General features: G+C 45.6%; 1 protein-coding gene across 7 annotated transcripts; it reads right to left on the bottom strand.

The window, feature by feature from the left end:
- Nucleotides 1-6271: 6271 nt before the first annotated feature.
- On the bottom strand, nt 6272-20767 carry ADIPOR1 (adiponectin receptor 1). 7 transcript variants are annotated; one of them, XM_087857099.1, is made up of 11 exons: nt 20597-20767; nt 19989-20119; nt 17737-17898; nt 16821-16887; nt 13596-13830; nt 11985-12101; nt 10702-10873; nt 10063-10249; nt 8881-9068; nt 7475-7668; nt 6272-7145 (listed from the first exon to the last, which is right to left on the bottom strand). In XM_087857099.1, exons 5-11 carry the CDS (start codon nt 13734-13736, stop codon nt 7017-7019), a joined length of 1128 nt encoding a protein of 375 aa, XP_087713225.1. In that variant the 5' UTR covers nt 13737-13830; nt 16821-16887; nt 17737-17898; nt 19989-20119; nt 20597-20767; the 3' UTR covers nt 6272-7016. The 7 variants fall into 7 exon arrangements, with proteins under 7 accessions (XP_087713225.1, XP_087713235.1, XP_045643586.1 ...); XM_087857109.1 differs by having other exon boundaries at nt 19989-20063; XM_045787630.2 differs by lacking the exons at nt 16821-16887; nt 17737-17898.
- Nucleotides 20768-21234: the final 467 nt, after the last annotated feature.

Raw genomic sequence — 21234 nt, 5'->3', positions numbered from 1 at the left:
TGTCCACAACGGCCTTTTCCCGTGAACCATGGCTGTGGGGAGAGTCCGCTGAGCCTTGCGCTCCACTGACCTTAGCATTCTCTGCATCATAATGGGGCCTATCATCACCCTGGAGGTGGTTCTCTACTTCTCGCACCGCGGGACAATGAAGTGGAAGGAACTTGTGGTCAGTGGAAGTTGGACGCTGTGAGGGAAATTGCAGAGGATCGCATGGGAGGTCCCAGTAGTCATCATTTCCCCTCTTTCTCTTCTGCTGACTTTTCACCAGCTGGCGGGTGTTGAGTGTTCAGTTTAGGAATTTTGCTTCTAATTGATTTGGGCATACTTATCTTAGTGGTTCAGAGGGGAATGAGGAATTATCAACTTCCATGAATGTCCAAACTAAATATGTTTGATTATACAGCAGTTCCCCCTTATCCAGGGGGGATATGTTCCAAGGCCCCCAGTGGGTGCCTGAAACCACGGATAATACTGAGTACTATTTATGCTATGTTTTTTCCTGTACGTAGGTATCATGAAATTTAATCGTTAAGTTAGGCATAGTAAGAAATTAACAACAATAATAAAACAGATTATACCAATACACTAAAAGTTGTGTGAATGTGGTCTCTCTAAAAATATTGTTCCATACACACCCTTCTGGTGATCACGTGAGATGATAAAATGCCTACATGATGAGGTGAAGTGAAGGGAATGATGTAGACACTGACATAGTGGGAGGCTACCCACCCATCTGGCAGTATGTCCGGAAGATCATCTGCTTCCAGGTAGTGGTGACTACCCGTGACTGAAATTGTGGAGAGGGGAGAACCACTGTACTGTTTTCCTTTGCAGGGCCTTTGATTTACGGGTAATAAAATGATAGCCAAGTGGGTAGCAATCTACTTTTACACAGTGTTTCCATCTTTCATATCATCTCTCTGATCTAAAAGTATCCTTGATTGGGCCACCAGGGTGGTTCAGTCGGTTAAGCATCCAACTCTTGGTTTTGGCTCAGGTAGTGATCTCATGAGTCACGCGATTGCGCTCCACCTCAGGTTCGGTGCTCACCAGGGATTCTGCTTGAAGATTCTCTCCCTCTGCCAACCCCCCCTTTTTTGCTTGCGTGCACACGCTCTCTCACAAATAAATAAATAAATCTTTAAAAAAAAGTATCACTAATTTACACATTGTGGGTGGGCAAGCAGGATTGGTGCAAGTTCTATTGGGGGCATTTGGGAAAAGTGAACCAAAATGATGAATGAACATAACTTTAACTGAGTGAATTTCATAAATTTATCCCTCATATGTACTCATCACATGTAAAATGATGTTTGTACCAGTTTGTGTGTAGATTAGATTGAAAACAAACTTAATGTCCATCAGTAGGGACCTGTTTCAGCAAGTGTGGTACATCCGTACAATCCAATATCATGAAGTTGTGAACAGTGTGTATAGGTTGCTGTTATTTGTGTAAAAGTTTGGGGAAATGTTAATATTCATATTTGCCTATATATGTACAAAATGCATCTGGAAAGATACAAAATGCTGGTTTCTTTGGAAAGAGGAACTGGTTGGTCATGAGACAGGGTGGAAAGGAGACTTTTCCCTCTATAACTTGTGCCTTTTGAACTTTTCATCATGTAGATTAAAAATATGTCCAATTTAGGGGCGCCTGGGTGGCTCAGTCATTAAGTGTCTGCCTTCGGCTCAGGGCGTGATCCCAGAGTCCTGGGATCGAGCCCCACATCAGGCTCCTCTGCTGGGAGCCTGCTTCTTCCTCTCCTACTCCCCCTGCTTGTGTTCCCTCTCTCGCTGGCTGTCCTTCTCTCTGTCAAATAAATAAATAAAATCTTTTAAAGAAATATGTTCAATTGAAATAAAAAGTAAACATAGGGGCACCTGCTGGCTCAGTCAGTGGAGTGTACAATTCTTGATCTTGGGGTGATGAGTTTGAGACCCACGTTGGGTGTAGAGATTAAAAATAAAATCTTTAAAAAAGGAAAGTAAAAATAATCCCATGTTTTCCAGATGCAAAATAGCACTTTAATGATACTGCCTAATTCCTGTCTGCTAAATTGAGAATTTTTCATGATGTGAGAGGGAACTTAAAAGAAAAATGTGGCTTTGTTTAGAATATGCCCACATGGGGCACCTGGATGGCTCAGTCGGTTAAGCATCAGCCTTTGGCTCAGGTCATGATCCCAGGGTCCTGGGATCAAGTCCCACATAGGGCTCCCTGCTCAGTGGGGAGCCTGCTTCTTCCCCTCCTTCCTGCTTGTGCTCTGTCTCTGTCAAATAAATAAATAAAATATATTTTTAAAGATTTTATTTATTTATTTGACAGAGATAGAGACAGCCAGCGAGAGAGGGAACACAAGCAGGGGGAGTGGGAGAGGAAGAAGCAGGCTCATAGTGGAGGAGCCTGATGTGGGGCTCGATCCCATAACGCCAGGATCACGCCCTGAGCCGAAGGCAGACGCTTAACCGCTGTGCCACCCAGGTGCCCCCTAAAATATTTAAAAAAAAAATGGAATATGCCCACATTTTTCCCAGAGAATAAAAGGTGGAGAAACTGCCAGCAAAAAAGCCAGAACACTGAGGGAATTCGTTCAGGCTTACCCCATTTTCTTCAGGGATATAGTCTCAGCACATTTTGTGTCCTTAAATCATGGGGACACTATCCTTCCGCCACAAGACCATTTCTAGCCATTTGGATAACTGACCCAAAACCCTACAGCCCAAACGTATTCTGACTTTTTTAGGCCCATTCTGGAGGGCTAAGGTTGGATAGGGTGAGTCAGTCAGTCCGGTTCCATGCATCATCCTGCACTTATGGTTTGGGTATTGATTTTAAAGGGTTTCAGTAATGGAAAACAAAGAATCGGGCCTGGAACTCTAGATCAAGTACATAGCATATGGGCTGAATCTCTAAAACCAGCTAGGCAGGATACGATGCATTTTTGCACCACCAGAGCACGGTAGACAAGAGAATGTACCTCTTAATTATTCACTGAATATGATCAAAGCAGAGCCCCAGCTGCTGCTTTGAAATTCATCACTGAATTTGCACGCAGGTCATGTCTCCCAAGGGCTGGTTCCCGCCCCGTACTGGCGATAGGAAAGACGCTAAGGCAGACCCTTTCTAGGGGAAATGGGACTCCTTTGTCAGGGGACTTTGGGTCAAGGGCTTCTCCCAAACAGAGGGCTTTCCTGAACCTTTCTTATTGCAGGGCAGTCTAGGATGCGTCTCGAAACCTTCTCTCCCTCTTTCCTTCAGTGGGTGTCAGACTTGCATCACAGCCTCACAGCTCTCCCTGTCTGCTCTGGCTCCGTTTATATTTTCTTTTACATATAAGTTCTTTTACCTATTTCCTTTTACATGTAAGTTCTCTCACTCTCTCTCTGACAAATAAAATCTAAAAAAAACCAAACATGGGTTTTATCTAAGTCAGCATGATATGCACTCAGATATTGACTCCAAACCTGTCCATCATCTTGGGAAAAAGTCTTGGTCTTTTGGAACCTTAAGGTCTGTTCACGTTTGTTTTTTTTTTTTAAGATTTTATTTATTTGACAGAGAAAGAGAGCACACAAGCAGGGGGAGTGGCAGAAGGAGAGGGAGAAGCAGGCTCCCCATTGAGCAGGGAGCCCGATGCAGGCTTGATCGAAGGACCCTGGGATCATGATCTGAGCCAAAGACAGATGCTTAACCGACTGAGCCACCCAGGTGCCCTGGGACCTTAAGTTTTTCATCTGTGGAATGAGATAATGCTACCTACTTCACAGGGTTAAAGATAAAAAAGATATAAAATGACATACGAAAAGTACAAAGATGCTCGATGCACGTTCTCTCAGATCCTCTTCCCTGGCTCCTACTGCTGACGAATGAGCGAACACCTGCACACCGGGGCTCGCTAATAGCTCTGGATCTCCGTATGTCCTCACGTACAGAATGGATGCAGTTCCATCAGAGGCGGTCTGCTTCCTTCAGCTCTATACTAGTGGTTGCAAACTCGGATGCCTCCAGGGCCTAGGCCAGTGACCCCAACGAGTGCGGGGCAGCAGCACGCTGAGGGCACAAGCCCTCTACCAAGGGCACTGCCGGTTTTGGCGACTGTTCACACTCTGCAGGCCCAAGGTTTGCAGCCTGCAGATCACCAGTCTGTGACTTGTGCCATCAGCTCTTTCAGGACTTTTTATTTATTTATTTGTTTGTTTGTTTATTTATTTATTTATTTTTAAGATTTTATTTATTTGACAGAGATAGAGACAGCCAGCGAGAGAGGGAACACAAGCAGGGGGAGTGGGAGAGGAAGAAGCAGGCTCCTAGTGGAGGAGCCTGATGTGGGGCTCGATCCCATAACGCCGGGATCACGCCCTGAGCTGAAGGCAGATGCTTAACCGCTGTGCCACTCAGGCGCCCTCTCTTTCAGGACTTTTTAAACTTTAAATTGTTTTGTATTAAACAGATATAAATACTTCTTGCATATGTGCAAGAAAACGTAACTATGGTATAAGGAACACCCAGGTACTTACCGCCTGGTTAAAAAGAATGTAAGCTTTACTTTTGAAATGTTCTATGGGCCCCTGTTCTAATCCTAGTCTTACTCCTTCAGAGGTAACCGTTTTTCTGAATTAACATTTCTTTTTTAAAGTTTTTACCATGTCTGTATCCCTAAACTATTGTTTGTTTTGTAAATTAATAGCTTTACATCAATGCAATCATACCAGATGTATTGTGAGTTGCTTCCCTCCTTCCCCTAATCTTGAGATTCAGCCATGTTGTTGCTTGTCACTGTAATTAATTTTCACTGCTAAATAATGTTTCATTATATGAGTAAACCAAGACTTATTGTTCCACTCAACAGTTTTAGACATTTGGCTTGTTGGCTACTATTGACGGCTGCAATCAATCTTCGGTGTAAGCTAAGTTTCTCAAGGGTAGAGCTTCTCCAAGTGTGAGTTGTGACCCATTAATGACTTATGAACAATTTAGTGGGTCAGAAGGATCACTTTTATTTTTACTTATTAAAGACTTTATTTATTTGAGAGAGAGAGCACAAGCAGGGGGAGGGGCAGAGGGACAGACTCCTTGCTGAGCACAGAGCCTGACTTGGGGCTTGATCCCAGGACCCTGAGACCATGACCAGAGGTAGAAGTCAGACACTTAACTGACTGAGCCACCCAGAGGCCCCAGAAGGAGCATTTTAAAAAATGAAGTGATCCAGGATAGACAGCAGATGCATTTCGTATTGTAGTGTTGTTTCATAAAATGTTTGAATGTCGTAACGTGTGTGTACGCTCTATGTACGTCCACACGAAGTCATCCTACCAACATGCACGTCTGCTGGCAGCACCCGGTCTGCTCCACGTCCATTCCGACACTCAGTACGATCTTTAATTCGTGCCCACCTGCTAGGACTGAAATGGTTTATCATTTTGGTTTTAACGTACATTTCCCTCCTTACTACTTGAGGCTGAGAAACTTTTCCTGGGTGTTGGCCTAATTGGATTCTTTTTTTTTTATTTTTTATTTTTTTAAAGATTTTATTTATTTATTCCACAGAGATAGAGACAGCCAGCGAGAGAGGGAACACAAGCAGGGGGAGTGGGAGAGGAAGAAGCAGGCTCATAGCGGAGGAGCCTGATGTGGGGCTCGATCCCATAACAACAGGATCACACCCTGAGCCGAAGGCAGAAGCTTAACCGCTGTGCCACCCAGGCGCCCCTGGATTCTTTTTTAAAAGAACCATTTTTTTTCTTCCAGTTGTACAAACTTGACCTTTGAAGTGAACCCAACTTTGTAACTCCAGAAGATTCCTGTCTAACTGCCTACAGTTAGTGATTACTACAGACCGTAGGCTGCCTAATGAATACAATACAGGTCCGTTGAGTGCAATTCACAAAGGCCCAGAAAAGCGTGGAGTAACTTCTTGATGAGACCACCTTAAACAAGACCGCTTTAAAGGAACTAAACTCTAAAGTAATATGTAGCAGAGCGTTGATCACAGGGATATAGTCCCAACACCTTTGAGAATCTTCTAATTATTTAACACTACCATAGCAAACCAACCTCTCTAGTACAAGGTCTGTGTGATACGCAGAGAAAAATCAAGCTGTACTGAGGAGCAGATGCTAGGAATTCAATTAGGCTCATTCACTGGCCCGCATATGCCAGCCTGTCAATCAGCCTGTGATTCAAATTTGTGTCTCAGCAGAATTTGAAACTATGTTACTGGTTTTAACCCTCTGGAGTTGAGTGCAAGTAGTTGAGACCACACATGTTAAATCTTTGAATGCCAAGTGTCTTCCGTACTTTCTTTTATTATCATCATAGTCTTTGCATCAAGATACATAGCAATGATAGCAGGTTTCTTTTTAAAGCTTAGTATTAAATATTAAATATCTTTCCCCGTTTTAATTTTACATTACTCTGCCACGAAAAAAAAAATTAAAAGTCAAGTTACGTGAAGCCTGGACACACTCCCATGATCAGCCGGGCTATGTAAAAGTTGGTGGCTTGTTCTTCCTGCTGTAAAAGCAGATCCAGGCCCGAGAAAGATGGGACCAGGTTCTAATTGTTTTTGAAAAGTGTGCTACAAAAATGGATGGCCTGTTAGAAGCCAGGTTACAAAGTAAGGATGGGGGTAAGGGAGGGATATTTTCCTCCAGAAACAGAATTTCTGAAGAGTCCCAGTCCGTCATTTTTTCCCAAAATGGTTGGAGGAGGGGTAAAATCTCAACATGAGCTTCGAAGTACTGTCTCTGTGAGGGGATGGTAGTTGCCTTGCCAACGAGAGGGGCTGCTGAGGAGGGGCATGGCTAAATTGGGCCATCCCCGCCCTCCTCAGCTAGGGACGTGGAAAGTTTATCGCCCAGTGGGCGTGAAAGTGGGCTGAAGCTTGGTTGGTACTGAATTCTCTAAGAGGTTTCTTCTAGAAACAGACAACTCAGACTCTTCCTCTCACGTCAACAAAGAAGTTATTTTTAAAAGCACTTGGGAAGTTCCTCCTCCACCCCTCAGGTGAGAAGGCTCAGAGAAGGGAGTCATCAGTACAGCCACCCTCTAGGCCGTAACGGAATTCTTGAAGGTTGGAGACCCCGTAGAAGTGGACAAAGGCTGCGGCCACCACCAGGACATGGAAAATCTGATGAGACTGGAACTGCAGGAATGACAAGAGAAGGGCCTTTAGGACAGTGGCAAGGAGAGATCAGAGGTAAGCAGCAAGCATTTCCCTCTTCCAGTTTCTCCTTAAAAAAAAATTTTTTTTTACATCATACAAGTGATACACTTGTGGTAGAAAATTTTGTATAAATCTTGTCAGAGCTACACCAAAATGTTAATACTAGTTATTCCCCTGCCATTTCTCCTTTGGTATATATAGGTCCCCCCACACTACACGATCCCTGTCTCTTACCGCCTCGTACTCAGACCTTCGCCTTGGGCTGATCACTCACCATCACAGGCCCTGCCGGAAGAGTCATTTCTTACCCATATGTCAAATTTCCCAGGAAAGAAGCGCTCCGGAATCCGAGCAGCATACAGGCCAGCCCCGGTGATGTACATCACGGCCATGAGGAAGAACCAGCCCATCTGGCCCACTGTGGTGGCCTTGACAAAGCCCTCGGCGATTGTAAAGTGCATGGTGGGCACAACACCACTCAAGCCAAGTCCCAGGAACACTCCTGAACAAAGCAGACATAAGATCGTCAAGCAAGGAAACAGCTAGCACGGGGCAGGCACCGTTGTCCTTCTCCAGAATTCAGATGTTTCTTAGGACAATTAGCTCTTTTCTGGTGAACAGGACATGTTTAGAAAATTGAACCACGAGATGGGTAACAGTCAGCAGACATTTCTTTAACATCCAGAATGGGAAGAAGGCCGTGTCAGGGCTAATACAGCTATTACCTTTTAAGGAGCACCAAGAACAAACATCTGACATTCTTTTTATTTGTTAAGAAACGTGAAGCCTTGGCCAAAAGGCTATGTCAAAACCCTCTCATGGCTGACGTGGACACAGAACCGAAATGGCAAGGCCTCAGGTGGGTGGCTTCCAAGTCGGGGTGGAGTTGGGCAGGTTTTCCATTAAGATCATAAAAGACTTTAGTAACGGGACTCTGACCTCCTGAGTAGACATACCCGGATCAGACATTGTCAAGGCTGCAGGCACACACAAGGTAAGAGGGAGGGAAGAATGGGTATTTGCCTCAGCATCGCTCCGCTACACATAACCGGAGGGAAGGGCCGACCTTCTGGATTTCTGGAGACGCCCTTGTGAAAGCACAACACCTGGCATACGGTTGGTGCTTGATGACTATTTAATTCTTTTAACTGAAGGTTTAAAACACAGCACATATTAAGAAGGCCAAAGGGCCTGAAAACTAGTGGTAACTAATGTGTTGCTTAAAATAAAGCTTAAAAGGAGAGTCCAGGTGAGACAACACAAAGATGTTTACGCTTGTAACTGTTACAAGAGTTGTGACCAGTGTTTATGCTAAAAGTGCTTTTTTTATTCACCAAACCAAGCCTCCTATTCCCTTAGGAAAAATAACTCCAGGTGTTTTAATTTTAACCCCTTGGTGTGAGGGCTTAGGACTCAGGTCACTAAAATGACGGTGCTCTGTGTATTTTTCTCAAACCAAATTTAAAAGCAGGCATTTCTATACTGGCAGTGAATTGACCAGCTTGGCACTTATCTGTCCTGCTAGCACTCCACTGAAATACTAGGAAACATGAGGGAGAACTGAACTTTGAAAATTCATGGTGCTCTTCAAGTTCTAAACACAAATCAGCGTTTGGATGGGGTCCCCCAACAGCAAACCTTAGGGCCCAGGGTTGAGCCTCTTAGGCTCAAGGCCCAAATATGCATGAAGTTTACACTATGTCTTCCTACCCACCTGCTCTTGTCTGCCGGTGCTTAGGAGTGGCAAACCGGTCCCACTGTGCCACAATGATGGCAGAAATGCCCAGGACGCAGACGATGGAGAGGTAGATGAGCCGTGGCTGTGGGGAGCAGTAGAAGGAGTAATAGAGCCAGGGGACAAAGCTTCCCATAATCAGTAGAGCAATCCCTGAATAATCCAGTCTAAAAAAGAGCCATAAAAATGGAATGAAGGGAGAAATGAAGAAATCCTATGACTTGTTGAACTTGTTCTTTCTGTTCACCTGCTCCCAGATTTGAACATCTCCACCCAGCCTCCCCTCATTTCCCATACAATCTATCCTACGTCCTGGATCAAAACCCCACCAGGTCAAGCACGTCTATTTTGCAATGGAAAAGTTTCTAAGAATCCCAGATCACAGGACTTCATCCCTTCCCTTAGTTATGGGCAGCCAAATCTCCCCCTGCTGGAGACTTCAGTTTGGAGTTCTGTCACAAGCCAGCTGATTCCCAGCTTCCCATTCACGAAGGGCTCTGAATGTTCTTCAGTTCTGATAACTTGAGTTCCCAAAACAAAACCCTTGAATTGGGAGTATTCTTAAGAGGTACTATTCTGATTTAGTTGACTTTTTTAATGATAAAAATGTATTCCTGTTACTGGTGTTATGGGAAAAACAAAATAACCTGCCGCCGCCACCACCAAAACCAACAACAAGCAAATAAACAGAACTCTGGGCACGGAGTTGGGAATCTGAAAAGCACTGGATGATGGACATCTGGGGCTTCCAGCAGTGCGTGGGCAGCAAAGATAAGCTTAACTGGACGGGTGGGTAGGAGCGTTAGCAGAATGAAGCAGGGAATACTTTACCACGCCCTGCTGTGGCTCGGGCCAACAGGAAGGTCAGATAGGAGTGGGGACTTGGGCTCGAAGAGCAGCCCACGAGTACCCCAAATTTCACAAAGGCTAGTACCATACAGGTCAAATCTGTCTGTTGAGGAGGCTGCAGTGCATTTTTTCATGAAGGATTTAAGAGAAACACCCCACCGCCCTGTTATACCCACAAAATACAAAGCCCTTCCTCGGGGACATCAGGGAACCTTCAGGAGTTACTGGAGTTTCCAGTACCCAGTCGGCTCTCAAATCACAAGATGTGACAGTAGCGTGTGGTCTTTCCGTACTGATGTTCTTTCAACTCACTTGGAAAAAGTCCGAGAGACTTTCTCTGAATGACAATAGACAGTGTGGAAGAGCCAGGAGAAGCTGAGGCAGAGCACTGCCCCCAAAAAGAACATCCCAAAAACCACCTTCTCCTGTAGAGGGGCCATGAAGTACATATTTGGTCTGAGCATGGTCAAGATTCCCAAAAAGAGAAACAGCACAAAACCTACAGGAGGGAAAAGAAAAAAAAAAAAAGACTAAGGAAAAAGACAGTACACGCACTTCGACAGCTGATGGTGTTAAACCAGCACTAAAACAACAGGTTCAACTGTGAGAACTGCGGTCTAAAATTTCAGGAGAAAATGGCACCAGTCATAGAAATTCAGACTACAAGAGCACTTTCTGACATGCTGGCATTTTGTTTGGACAGTGGGAATTCATGAGATAGAAGGAACTGCCTCCATGGGGGACAGTTCTGCCAGGGATCCCAAGAGAACATCTAGTTCCAATTTCTCCTGGTTCTAGGCCTTCGTCCTCTAGTCTCAAAGATCAGTGATCAAGGATCAATCAGTCAGTCAGAACAACTTTGTTCTTTTCCTTCCATGGACAAAGGCTATATAATCTCTTGGCATTTAAGGAGACAGAACATTGGATTTCTTCCCCACCCCAATCACTCACCAAGCAGATGGGTCCAGATGTTGCCAGTTTCTGTATGGATGCGGAAAATGCTCTTGAAGCAAGCCCGGAAGGAGGGCATAGGTGGTCTATGGCCATGTAGCAAGTAGTCATTGTCCTTCAGCCAGTCAGGAAGTACATCATATGGGATGACCCTCCAGCGTCCCTCCCAGACCTGGAATATATACACTCTAAGAGGGGCCCTAAAGAATGCTAGTTTTCCCTAAGGACAAGGGACAAGGGACACACCTATAGGGACAAAAAATACAAAACCCATGTCAACCAGGCTTTAGGTGGTGGGTAATAGGGAATCAGCCTGGACCTACAGAGATCCACCAGGACACAGTACGAACGAGGCCATCGCAGTACTGTGTATCTCGACCAATTTTTGCTAATGCCTTTGTTCTTGCGTCATGTTAGTTTATCTGGATATGCTCTGGGTGTCTCAATCTTAAAAAAAAATATGGCAGGAACTTCTTTAAGCTTCTTGAAATTTCACCATTAAATACATACAGTGAATGAAAACAAAGAAATAGAAATTATACATCATGGTTTTGAAAACATACATTTTATCCCTCCCTTGCCCCTCTAATCCAGGAGGTTCTAGCTGACCCCTGCTCAATCCTCTCCCCCCAATAGATTCTTAGTCCTTCCTAGGTTGAGACTGTGTCTTTTTAGAGAAGGGGTTCTTAACCCAGGACACACGGACAATGGATAGAATCCAGGGAGGGATGGAAATCTGGACGGGAAAAAATGATCTTTTATTTCCTCTCACCTCAACCTGAACTCTAACACTCCCCTCAATTATAAATGTGTTAAACAAAGCACACTAGTGCTAGAACCCGTGATTGTCACCCACAGAAATCAGAGATACTTTCACACATTAGTTTTGCAGATATCCAAATATTGCTACTCTTCACTGCTTAGAAATGATACATTTTAGTAAAATACATTATCACTTGTCATTAATGCATATCTAATGTGTGCCTAAAAGGAGCCCATGTTAAAATTTAGGCATTTTTAAAAACTAAAAAATTCTAAGACTGCCAAAGGGATCCATAGCAAAAAAAGCTAAGAACTTCTGTTTTAGCATATATTCTGAACACTGCCTATCACAGTAGACAGTAAAAATGTAGCGAGCCTTCCCCTTGATTTACTTCATCTTAAGCAAAAACAAACCCACGCGCAGGGGTAAAAGTTCTTCAGCCCAATGTGTGTTTGCCAGCTGGGAGCATCCCAGGGAAGCCCGCTGCCCTTCGTCCAGGACAGAAGCTATTGGGCTGTACCTTATACACGAACTCCTCCATCTTCTCCATGGCATGGTGGGCCTGCAGGGGAAGTGTCAGTACCCGCACCTCCTCCTCCTCTTCCTGGGGCCCTGGGCATGCTTGCTCTTCTTCAGCCTATAGGGACAAAGAATACACAAAAACCAACCCTAAGAGCCATCTCATACACTGGGCTAGTCCAGATCAGAAAGATCCAGAGAAACCCGAACTCAGCACTTCCCGTCTGGCCTCTCTCCCACACACAGGCCCTTGTGGCTTTTTCTCTGAAAGCATGATAGCTAATGAGTTTACGACCCTGTAGCTGAAGCTTGAGGAATACTTAGCAGACGCTGGAGTCAGAGCTCAATTCAGCACACAGCAGGCAGACTGACGGGGGCTGACACGAAAGGGACACGGGACTGTCACGCCAGTCCTAACTGTTCTTTAAGCTGGGATGGCCCATCCTTACCTCTCGGACAGTGGTTCTCAACTGTCCTCAGTTTCCCAAATATCTCTCTATTCTAGACCACTAAATTCTCAAAACAACAGAAGAGACAGAGTCTCAGAGATTCCCTGAACAATTTAAATCTGTTCATAGTTCCCTGTGCACCAACTCTGGGGATTATATCGTCACCAAACTTTGTATTCCTAGCAGCTCCCAAGAGGCTCAGGGCCTCCAAACTCGTTCTGTAGAAAGCGGCAGCACTGAGTCCTGTACCCCAAGGAGCCTTGACACAAAGTGTGCACACGGGAGAGCACTTCCCTGTCAAGGAGAGAGACTTTCTCTCAGTCCCAAGGCTCCAAACCATGGAGATGGAGAGCCGGGAGGTTCAGTTCCTTCTCCTTCTCTCTCCTGTTGATGGTCCCTGGGGAACAAATGGTCCCTCTTAAATTCTGTGGTATAGATTCCTGCTTGCCTACCCCTATATCCATTCTCTCTCTCTCCCTCAGTAACAAAGTCCTTGGTTTTATTCAGGGTGGCGACGTTACCGTAATTTTACTCAGGCCCAGTGAACAGACTATATTGCCTACATTCCACTGTAGCCGAATAGAACCATGTAACTAGGTTCTGGCCTATGGGATGTAAACGGAAGTGTTGCAAGGTACTTCCAGAAAGGGCGGACCCTTCTCCTCTTTCTTCTTCCTCTTTTCTGAGGGCTGGTAGGGGCTGTGATGGGTAAGATCAAGATTGGAGGAGGAGCAAGACAGGGCCCTGACAGTAGTGGAACCTCTATATCAGCCTGGGATGGGTTCCTTCTAGAATTCTTTTAGATGAGACACACTGTCTTGTCCAGATTACAGGGATTTTTGTTTGTTATATGAAGCCAAACCTATTCCTAACTGATGCTTTATTCATTCACAGGCATTTACTAATTACTTATCGGACTTCAGGCCGTGTGTTAAGTCCTGGGGTTATACAGATGAGTGAACTTGCAAAAGCTTACAGTGGGAAAAGGATACAAACAAATAAGATACATATAATACAGTATGAGAAGGACTGGACAGAGATGTTCCCAGGGTGTTATGGTTCCTCCTTTGGGGAGAGAGGTGAGATCTTAAAAAAAATGGACACTGACACAGGCCTAATGAGAGGTTCTGATTAAGGCAATGACTCCTGGGAAGACAACTTACTTTGGTTGGGTTGGAAATTACCCGTTTGCCCTTCTCTTCTAGCAGGGGTCCCAGTTCAGCCAGCTCCACCGTGTCCGTCTCTCTGTTACTGGCAGGAGCCCCATTGCCCTGTGCCGCCACAGATCCTTTGTGAGAAGACATCTGGCTGGTACCTCAAGACCGTGCAGCTTCAGCTTGGGGAAAGGTTGGGGTCTCTCAGCCCCAGGGGGCAGAGATCTCCCTGTGATGGTAAACACTAAAAGCAAACACAAACATGAAGAGTATTGACAATCGATCCCTCTTACAGTTTCATTTCCACGAGTCAACACTGAACAAGACACAGCTAATCAACTCACACCCTATCCCCAATTCTAAAGGCTAGGTAATTGCTAAATTCCGATCTATTCCTTATTCTCCCTCTTTAATGTTAGCCTTTACTCAGAACTTTACTAATCTTACAGATAAGGTTGAAAATACAACATCTGGTTGCTTATCTTCAAAGGAGCTGTGGTTACTGTACCAAACTGTCACCACAGGAAACCAGCTACTCACCCTCAACCCCTCCCATAGGTGTGGAGCCCACTTAGTGAGAAGAGTCTAGCCTACCATTCCCAAAGCTGTTGTGCCCAAGAAAGGCTTGGCTCTGAGAATGAGGAGCAAAAATATGAAGCCAACCCCTGGCTGTAATTACAGGTGACCCTTGAACAACTCAGGTTTGAACCGTGAGGGTCCACCTATATGCAGATTCTCTTCCATACATTTATGTACAGTACTGTGAATACATTTTCTCTTCCTTATGTTTTCTTAATAACAGTTCCTTTTCTCTAGTTCACATTACTGTAAGAATACAGTACATAATACACATAACATACAAAGTATGTGTTAATCAGCTGTTTATGGTCAACAGTAGGCTATCAGTAGTTAACTTCTGGGAAGTCCAATGTTATACGTGGATTTTCAACTGTGTGGGGGTCAGTGCCCCTAACCTCTGTGTTGTTCAAGGGTCTACTCTATTTCAAGACCACCCAAGCTTGAAATAAATGCCAACTGAAGCCGGTTGGGCTTTTTCTACAAAGGCTCTGACAAGTGTGCCTCGCATGCAGAAGGAGCTCGGTTGTGAGCTAGATGCCCAGTGGTTAGTCTCTCTGCAATGTCTACTACTTCTATCGTAGGATTATAGCCTGGGTTCAACACTTGAGTAACAAGCTTTCATCATAATCTCTCCTTAAAGCAAGCAATAACTTACCTGGGAGCAGGAAGCTGAAGACAAGGAGGCAGTCCCAGCCTTGCCCTTTGCCAAACACATACCAAACAACCAGCTCAGCAAGAGCTTGTCCCAACCACCACAGCTCATAATCTAAGCCCCACTCAAATTAGTTTTTCAGAAACTAGAGACAGGTACACAAATCCTTAAGGAAAAGCAGAGAGACCTAGAACTCAGTTTTCTAGGAAACACTTCTAATACTTGAGGTTTTCCTGAGTTGGACTTCAGGCAGTGTTTTTTTCAATCAGGCCTCAGGGAGATGAAAATGATACTGAAAAGAAAGGAAAAGTGTCCAGAGATGTTCCCCATCTTGTATATTACTAGCCCTCCCCACCCAACAACAAAGGAGTTTATTGCTCACAGCAACAGTGATGACCAGAATATTAGCACTTTTATGCACTGGCTATCTGAACCCAATGACCACAGGGCAATGCAGGGAGGGTCAAGCAGCACCTGCTTGGGCTGCACAGGGAGTGGGCTGCATTACTAGAGAGGAAATTAAAGCTTAGGGAACCCAAACCTTTTATAATAGGCAGTAACCATGACTGCTCATGAGAGCAACACTGTGTCTATTTCCCACCGCTGTTCACTACACAAACATCTTTGGTATCTTACACCAGTTCTCTTCTGAGCCAAGACTAATTACAGTTCCTTCTCAGGGATTATAATTCGATAGAAGTAGTCAGATGAGGGTAGTCCTTAAGTTTCTAAAGTCACGCTATGCTCAACTCACAAGCACAGCTGAAAGCAAGAGGCAATCTAGTTCAAGAGAGCAAACAGTAACACTGCACAGCAGACGTTTATATGGTGTCAACACAAAGACAGTTCTTCTTCCTTCAAATGTGCAAGATTCTGACAAGACAGATGCCAGCCCACAGCCGAAGCCAACAATTGAGCCTAAGGAGAACAGGAAACTGGAGGCCCCTGAAAACCTCAGGAAATAGGCAATCCACATAAGAAACACTGGGAAATCTTTTTCAATGGGTTGACGGCAAAACATATTTCCTTAGAGTGACGTACTACTGAATAAACAACTTCACTAAGAAATAATCTATACTAGAGTAAAGAAAAATAAAAAGCTTTGGGCACTTTGGACAAGTCTGAATGGGGAGCATACACTTAGCTCAGAGCACTGTTGCTGGGGCAAAAAAAAAAAAACCCCAATAAAACAAAACCTCAAGTTCTGTGATATGTACCCTTGATTTTGGTCAGAAACCGTATTTCAAAATGAATGAATGAAAGGAGCAGGATTCTAGTCAGCAAGCATATGACTTATTAGCTTCTCGTTACCAGCTAAGGGTTTATGCACTTGTCCTTGTGCTTGCGGGGCTTTCTGCAGAGTAAGCCAATATAGTCACAGAATTTTTCACAAATACATTTAGCACCAGCACCCAAGGCATTCTAAGGGACTGTACAAAATACACAGCAGAACAAGTGTCTTCAAAGGAGCCTGTAATCAGATGGCATGAGGTCACTTGTGATATGTACAAAGTCGGTGATAATAATTTCACTGTTCTAGGAGGGCAGCAGAGGGAGAGAACACGTAATCTAGAATGACCACACACTAAATTCAGTTATTTCGAATGCTATGTAACTATTTCACTAGAGGCAGTGAGAACAATACAGACAAACTTGAAGTTGGGCAGTTAGGGTCAGAGGTCAAATATAGAATCCAGCTTGGTATTCTTACTGATTTCCTCATTGGATCTGCAAAGTTTTTATGCCCTCAAGTCCAGTGTTCTCCTAGGATGATCTCTGTCTCTTGGCCATCATGTCTTTCCCCTTTCAGTCCAAATCACTCTCTGTTAATTCTTCTGATGCCCTCCAGCTCCTCTATCGCTAGTTGCTACACGTCCCCTCGGCATTGCCTTCTAGGCCCGGAGTCACTAAACCTAACAGACATCCCAGCGAACTCACAAACCAGCCATCAGCTACCACTCATCATACAAGATATGGCATCATGCATCACGTAAAGTACATACAATGGAGGTCAATGGAGATCATGTCATCATAGTGAGCAAAGTCCATTGTCCAGTTTGGTCTTCTAAACTGTAGCAACACAGAGACAGGAAAGGGAGAGAGAGGGATCGGAGGTCTGGCAAGAGAGAAGAGCAAATAATACTAGGACCTGGAAATATAACTTCTGATAGGGTGACCACTCACAAGCAACTGGGAATTATTAGAAGCAAGTGTTTTTGTCTCTATTATATAAAACCAGCATGAACCCCCATGGTGTTAAGACCGATTCCGGGAGCGCTCAGGGGAGCCAAATATACTTCAACTTTCCGCCAGCTTTCTATATCCTTAGTATTTTAGAGGAAACACATTTCCCCTCGAACTCACCACACCCAGTATGACAAATTATATCTGGGCCAAACTCCACTGAGTGCATTTTTGATGGGATTTCTTCAATCCAAGCTAATAAAAATCTTTACCACTAAGCTTTCCAACTGGATAAACTGTGATGTTAGAGAATAAAGCTGCGGAGGCAGGGAGGTGTTTGTGCTCCTATTAGTAAGATAATCCTGCACCACACTTGGGCAAGAGCTGATTCTTAACCACCGGCCAGTGAGCCGGAGAGTTTCTTTCCTTCACAGTTTCTGGAGACATTTACTCTGAGAACCAGCTCCTGGGTTTTCCAAGCACACTCCTTCCCCGGTGTCAAAGGCATAAAGCTGCTTCTGTGAATTTTTAATCTGGAGTTTCTGGACCCTCGGAGATTCTGTGGGTAGGCATGGGTAGGCTCTATCTATGTCTGCCTGACTCTTTTGTTCCAAAGCAAGGTTAATTTAGCCGTAATGTCAAAGAACACAGCCGTCTTTTTCTCTACGTACGCTCTGTTAGGGGACGTGGTTTCATAGCACTGCTGGGGAAAAATGAGTCAAGGCAAAGACGTACGTTTGAAAATTATCAAATTGCAGCAGCAGGGACTTCGCTTTCTCACTTGATGCTAGGTGTCACCGACTTAGCGTCTGAAGTGGAAAATCACACGCTAACGTCCCTTGTAGCTCTTCTCCAGCTATCCCAACAGAGGACTTTGCCATCCCACAGACAGATAAGCTTTTCAAATGCCATGACCAAAACAAAATAGAAATAAATAAATAAGTAAAAAAAATACAAAGGCCGATGAAGGAGTTTCATGCCAGTCCCTCTTTTTAATATTTGGCTTTCAGATCATGGTCAATACAGTTATACATTATAGCGGTCACTTTACACTGTGGACCTCCCAAGCCCCAATCTAGGTGCATGCCGAAAAGCCAATCAGTTGGAACTGCTTTGCCTACAGGCACTTTCAAGGATCCTTCTTGATGGAAGAAGGTTACAAACTTTATAAACATGAATCACGCCCCCAACATTTCTGAGCAGGAAAAGGGAATTAACTTTGAGCATAGTGAGAGGAACAAAGTTTGGTGGGCGATATTAGAGACAAATGGACATTAAGGACAAAATGCAATGACTCTGAAAAATACCAGTACCAGAAGAAACAACAGCAACACCGTAATTAATAAAGCTTCTGGGTTTAAACATGACTGTTCAGTTCATCGGTGCAATCACACGTAGACGGGACAGGATAATACTGCAAGAGTGTTTTGTTTTGTTTTGTTTTAAGATTTTATTTATTTATTTGAGAGAGAAAGAGAAAGAGAGAGCACGAACGGGGGTGGGGAAGGGGCAGAGGGAGAAGCAGACTCCCTGCTGAGTGGGGAGCCTGCCGAGGGGCTCTATCCCAGGACCCTAAGGTCATGACCTGAGCCAAAGGCAGCCGCTTAACCAACTGAGCCACCCAGGTGTCCCTACAGCAGGAGTGCTACAGAGTTCAGTTTAGCTTTATATTATAGGGGTCAAAGGAAATAGACAACAAACTTAACTGGCCTAGAAAGAAACACAAATTCTGTTCTCTGACAATACCTTTTGATTATTTACTGTGTACACGGCATTGTGGCTACAGAGAGAAGGCAAAGGAGAATCAGAGGCACGGCATGGTTACTGGCCTCTATTTTAAGAAAGGGCAATAACTTTTTTCTACTAACATCACTACAAGGCTAAATGCCATTACATGCTGGAGGAATTCAGAAGAAAAGCTCAATTTTAGTTGGAATGACCAGGAAAGGTTTTGTGGAAGCCTTTAAGGAAGTATCTTGATAGGCAAAATGGAAGTAGTGGCCATTCCAGAAGTGTACCTGGTATGAACCAAGGCAGGTTTTAAAGAACACAGTCCCCAGGGCAGTGAATAATCCACTTTTCCATAAGGGAACCTTCCACAGATAAAATGAGGCCAGATTTTAAGAAACTGAAGATAGCCTAAAAGCCTACTTAAGGTGGTGTCCTTTATCCATTAGCAAGGGTGAGCCTAATAATTCTTTCCTACTTGCAGGCAAAGTAGTCATTTATTTTTAAATCCCTTGGGAATCATGTAATTTCTTGACCACTGAGAAAAGAAGGCTCTCATATTCTATTCTGTGATTAGGTATGGTTTTGTGGAGGTCTACCCGAAGACGGACCCTCACAGGTAACACACCACAGTTCCGCAGATTGATTCCCCAAGTACCAACCACTATATGGGAACACAGAAGTTACTCCGGTAATAAATTTAGTGGCTGCAAGCTGGAAACTGCTACCCTGACACTGCGATCTATTTAGCACTGCCCAGTCTAAGGTACTGTATAAAAACTATAAAAATATCAGCACCAGCAGTGGCACCCTAACAGGTGACCCAACCTCTATCAAGAGAGAAAGGCAGGGAACAACTCCACTAGGACTTCGCTTCAGAAAAGAACCAGCCATTATGGTGTTAACTTAATTAACATCAGCAGCCTATATATTCCCTGCTGTGTTTTCTAGCCTGTCTTCCAAATACTTGGGGGACATAGTATGGTTAATCTAGTCAAGTGGTATGTAGGCCTCCTATTGCTCCTGGCACCTGAAATTGTGGAAAGGAAATTCGCCTCGTCAGTTTCCCAGTAGCCTGAGAAGCAGCAGAAACCGGGGAAAGCATACATCTATTTTATTTTCTTAAAAGCCAAAGGCTTGAAGACCAAAAATCTCACACATAAGATGGAATACATCAATGTGAGATTTCTGAGGGAAGAAAATTCCGTTTTCTTCCCAAACAGTTTCGATTTTGCTCACATTCCAGCTTTTAGGATTACCTTAAATAAAGGTGAATTGTCCACTAATCTCCCTTTCTCCCTCCAGTCGAGGTGGGCACACTGTCGCGGTTTGATCTGCGAAAGACTTGTTTGTGGTCGAGGACCCTTGGGGCTGCCCCTGTCACCAAAGGCTGAGAGAGGCGCTTCTGAGACCCAGGCCCGCACCCCCCACTCCCCACTTGCCTCGCGCAGCGGCCTAGGGACCCGGCTTAGCTCTGGCCTGGCCGGTCCCGATACGATCCCCGGGCCAGGATCCCGACGCCTCAAGCCCCCGGCGGGGCTGGGAAGACTCAGCACTCACTAGGGCTGTTGGCAGCCCGGGGGGAAAGCCGAGGACTAGCAGCCCACCCGCCCTTAAATTGTTGTGGAGGCCTCCTCGGAGGCGGCGCGCAGTGGGAGGGGCCGGAAATGTTTACAACCCAGACCACGGAGCTGCCCAGAGGCGCTGCCGGCTCCAAGGTGTGCGGTTTCGAGACCCTCGCGCCGTCCGGGCGGATCAGCCCCAAGGGCTGTCCCGGCTTCAGGCCTGGGCCGAGGCTCCCGGGAGTCCCAGCGCTGCGGCCAATCCCCGCCCACCCGCTCGCCGCGGCAGCCCGGGGGGAACTTACGGCCGGCGGGCGGGCTCTGCTGGGGGCCGCGGTCCCCCGCGCTACATCCCGCGGCGCTGGAGGCGGCCTGCGGCCGAGCGGCCCCGGATCTTCAGCGCCCTCCCCGCGCCGGAAGGGGCGCGCGACCACACGGCGTCACCTCCGCGGCCGCGTCACCTACTCTCGGGCGCTCCCTCCCCCTACTGCCAGGCATTCCTCCCGCAGTCCCAATCACAGGCCGGGTCCCCCCGGCCACGCCTCCCGAGCGCGGGGTGCCGCCCCCTCTAAAGCCCGGTCCCGCCCCCTCCGCGGCAGGGACCACCCTCGAGACCCTGTTTCCCGCGGCAGGCCCCGCCCCCTCGCTCTGCTCCAGTGGTAAACTCCGCCTCTCCAGACCTCGGCGAGGACCACACCCCCAAAGTCCCTGACTGGAGCGCGTGATGGAGAAGGAATTTCAGGGAATTAGACCGAACCCAGCAAAGGAATGCCGAATTCCCTACCATGCACCTTGTCCTCTAAACTGGGAAACTCTCTCCACTTCATCTGTCACCAACGGCAGTGGTTTTATCTCCGAAACACTTTATTCCTTCTTCGATCTCACGGTTCCTCCCTCCTCTCCACCAATGTTTCTTGAAGCGCCTACCATGTGCGAGGCACCG

The sequence above is a fragment of the Ursus americanus genome, chromosome 2 (assembly GCF_024610735.1).
Source record: "Ursus americanus isolate L20-20 chromosome 2, mUrsAme1.1.p, whole genome shotgun sequence".
Classification (NCBI taxonomy): domain Eukaryota; kingdom Metazoa; phylum Chordata; class Mammalia; order Carnivora; family Ursidae; genus Ursus; species Ursus americanus.
Note: the sequence above shows the minus strand (reverse complement) of the source record. Positions and strands in the feature narration are given on the sequence as shown.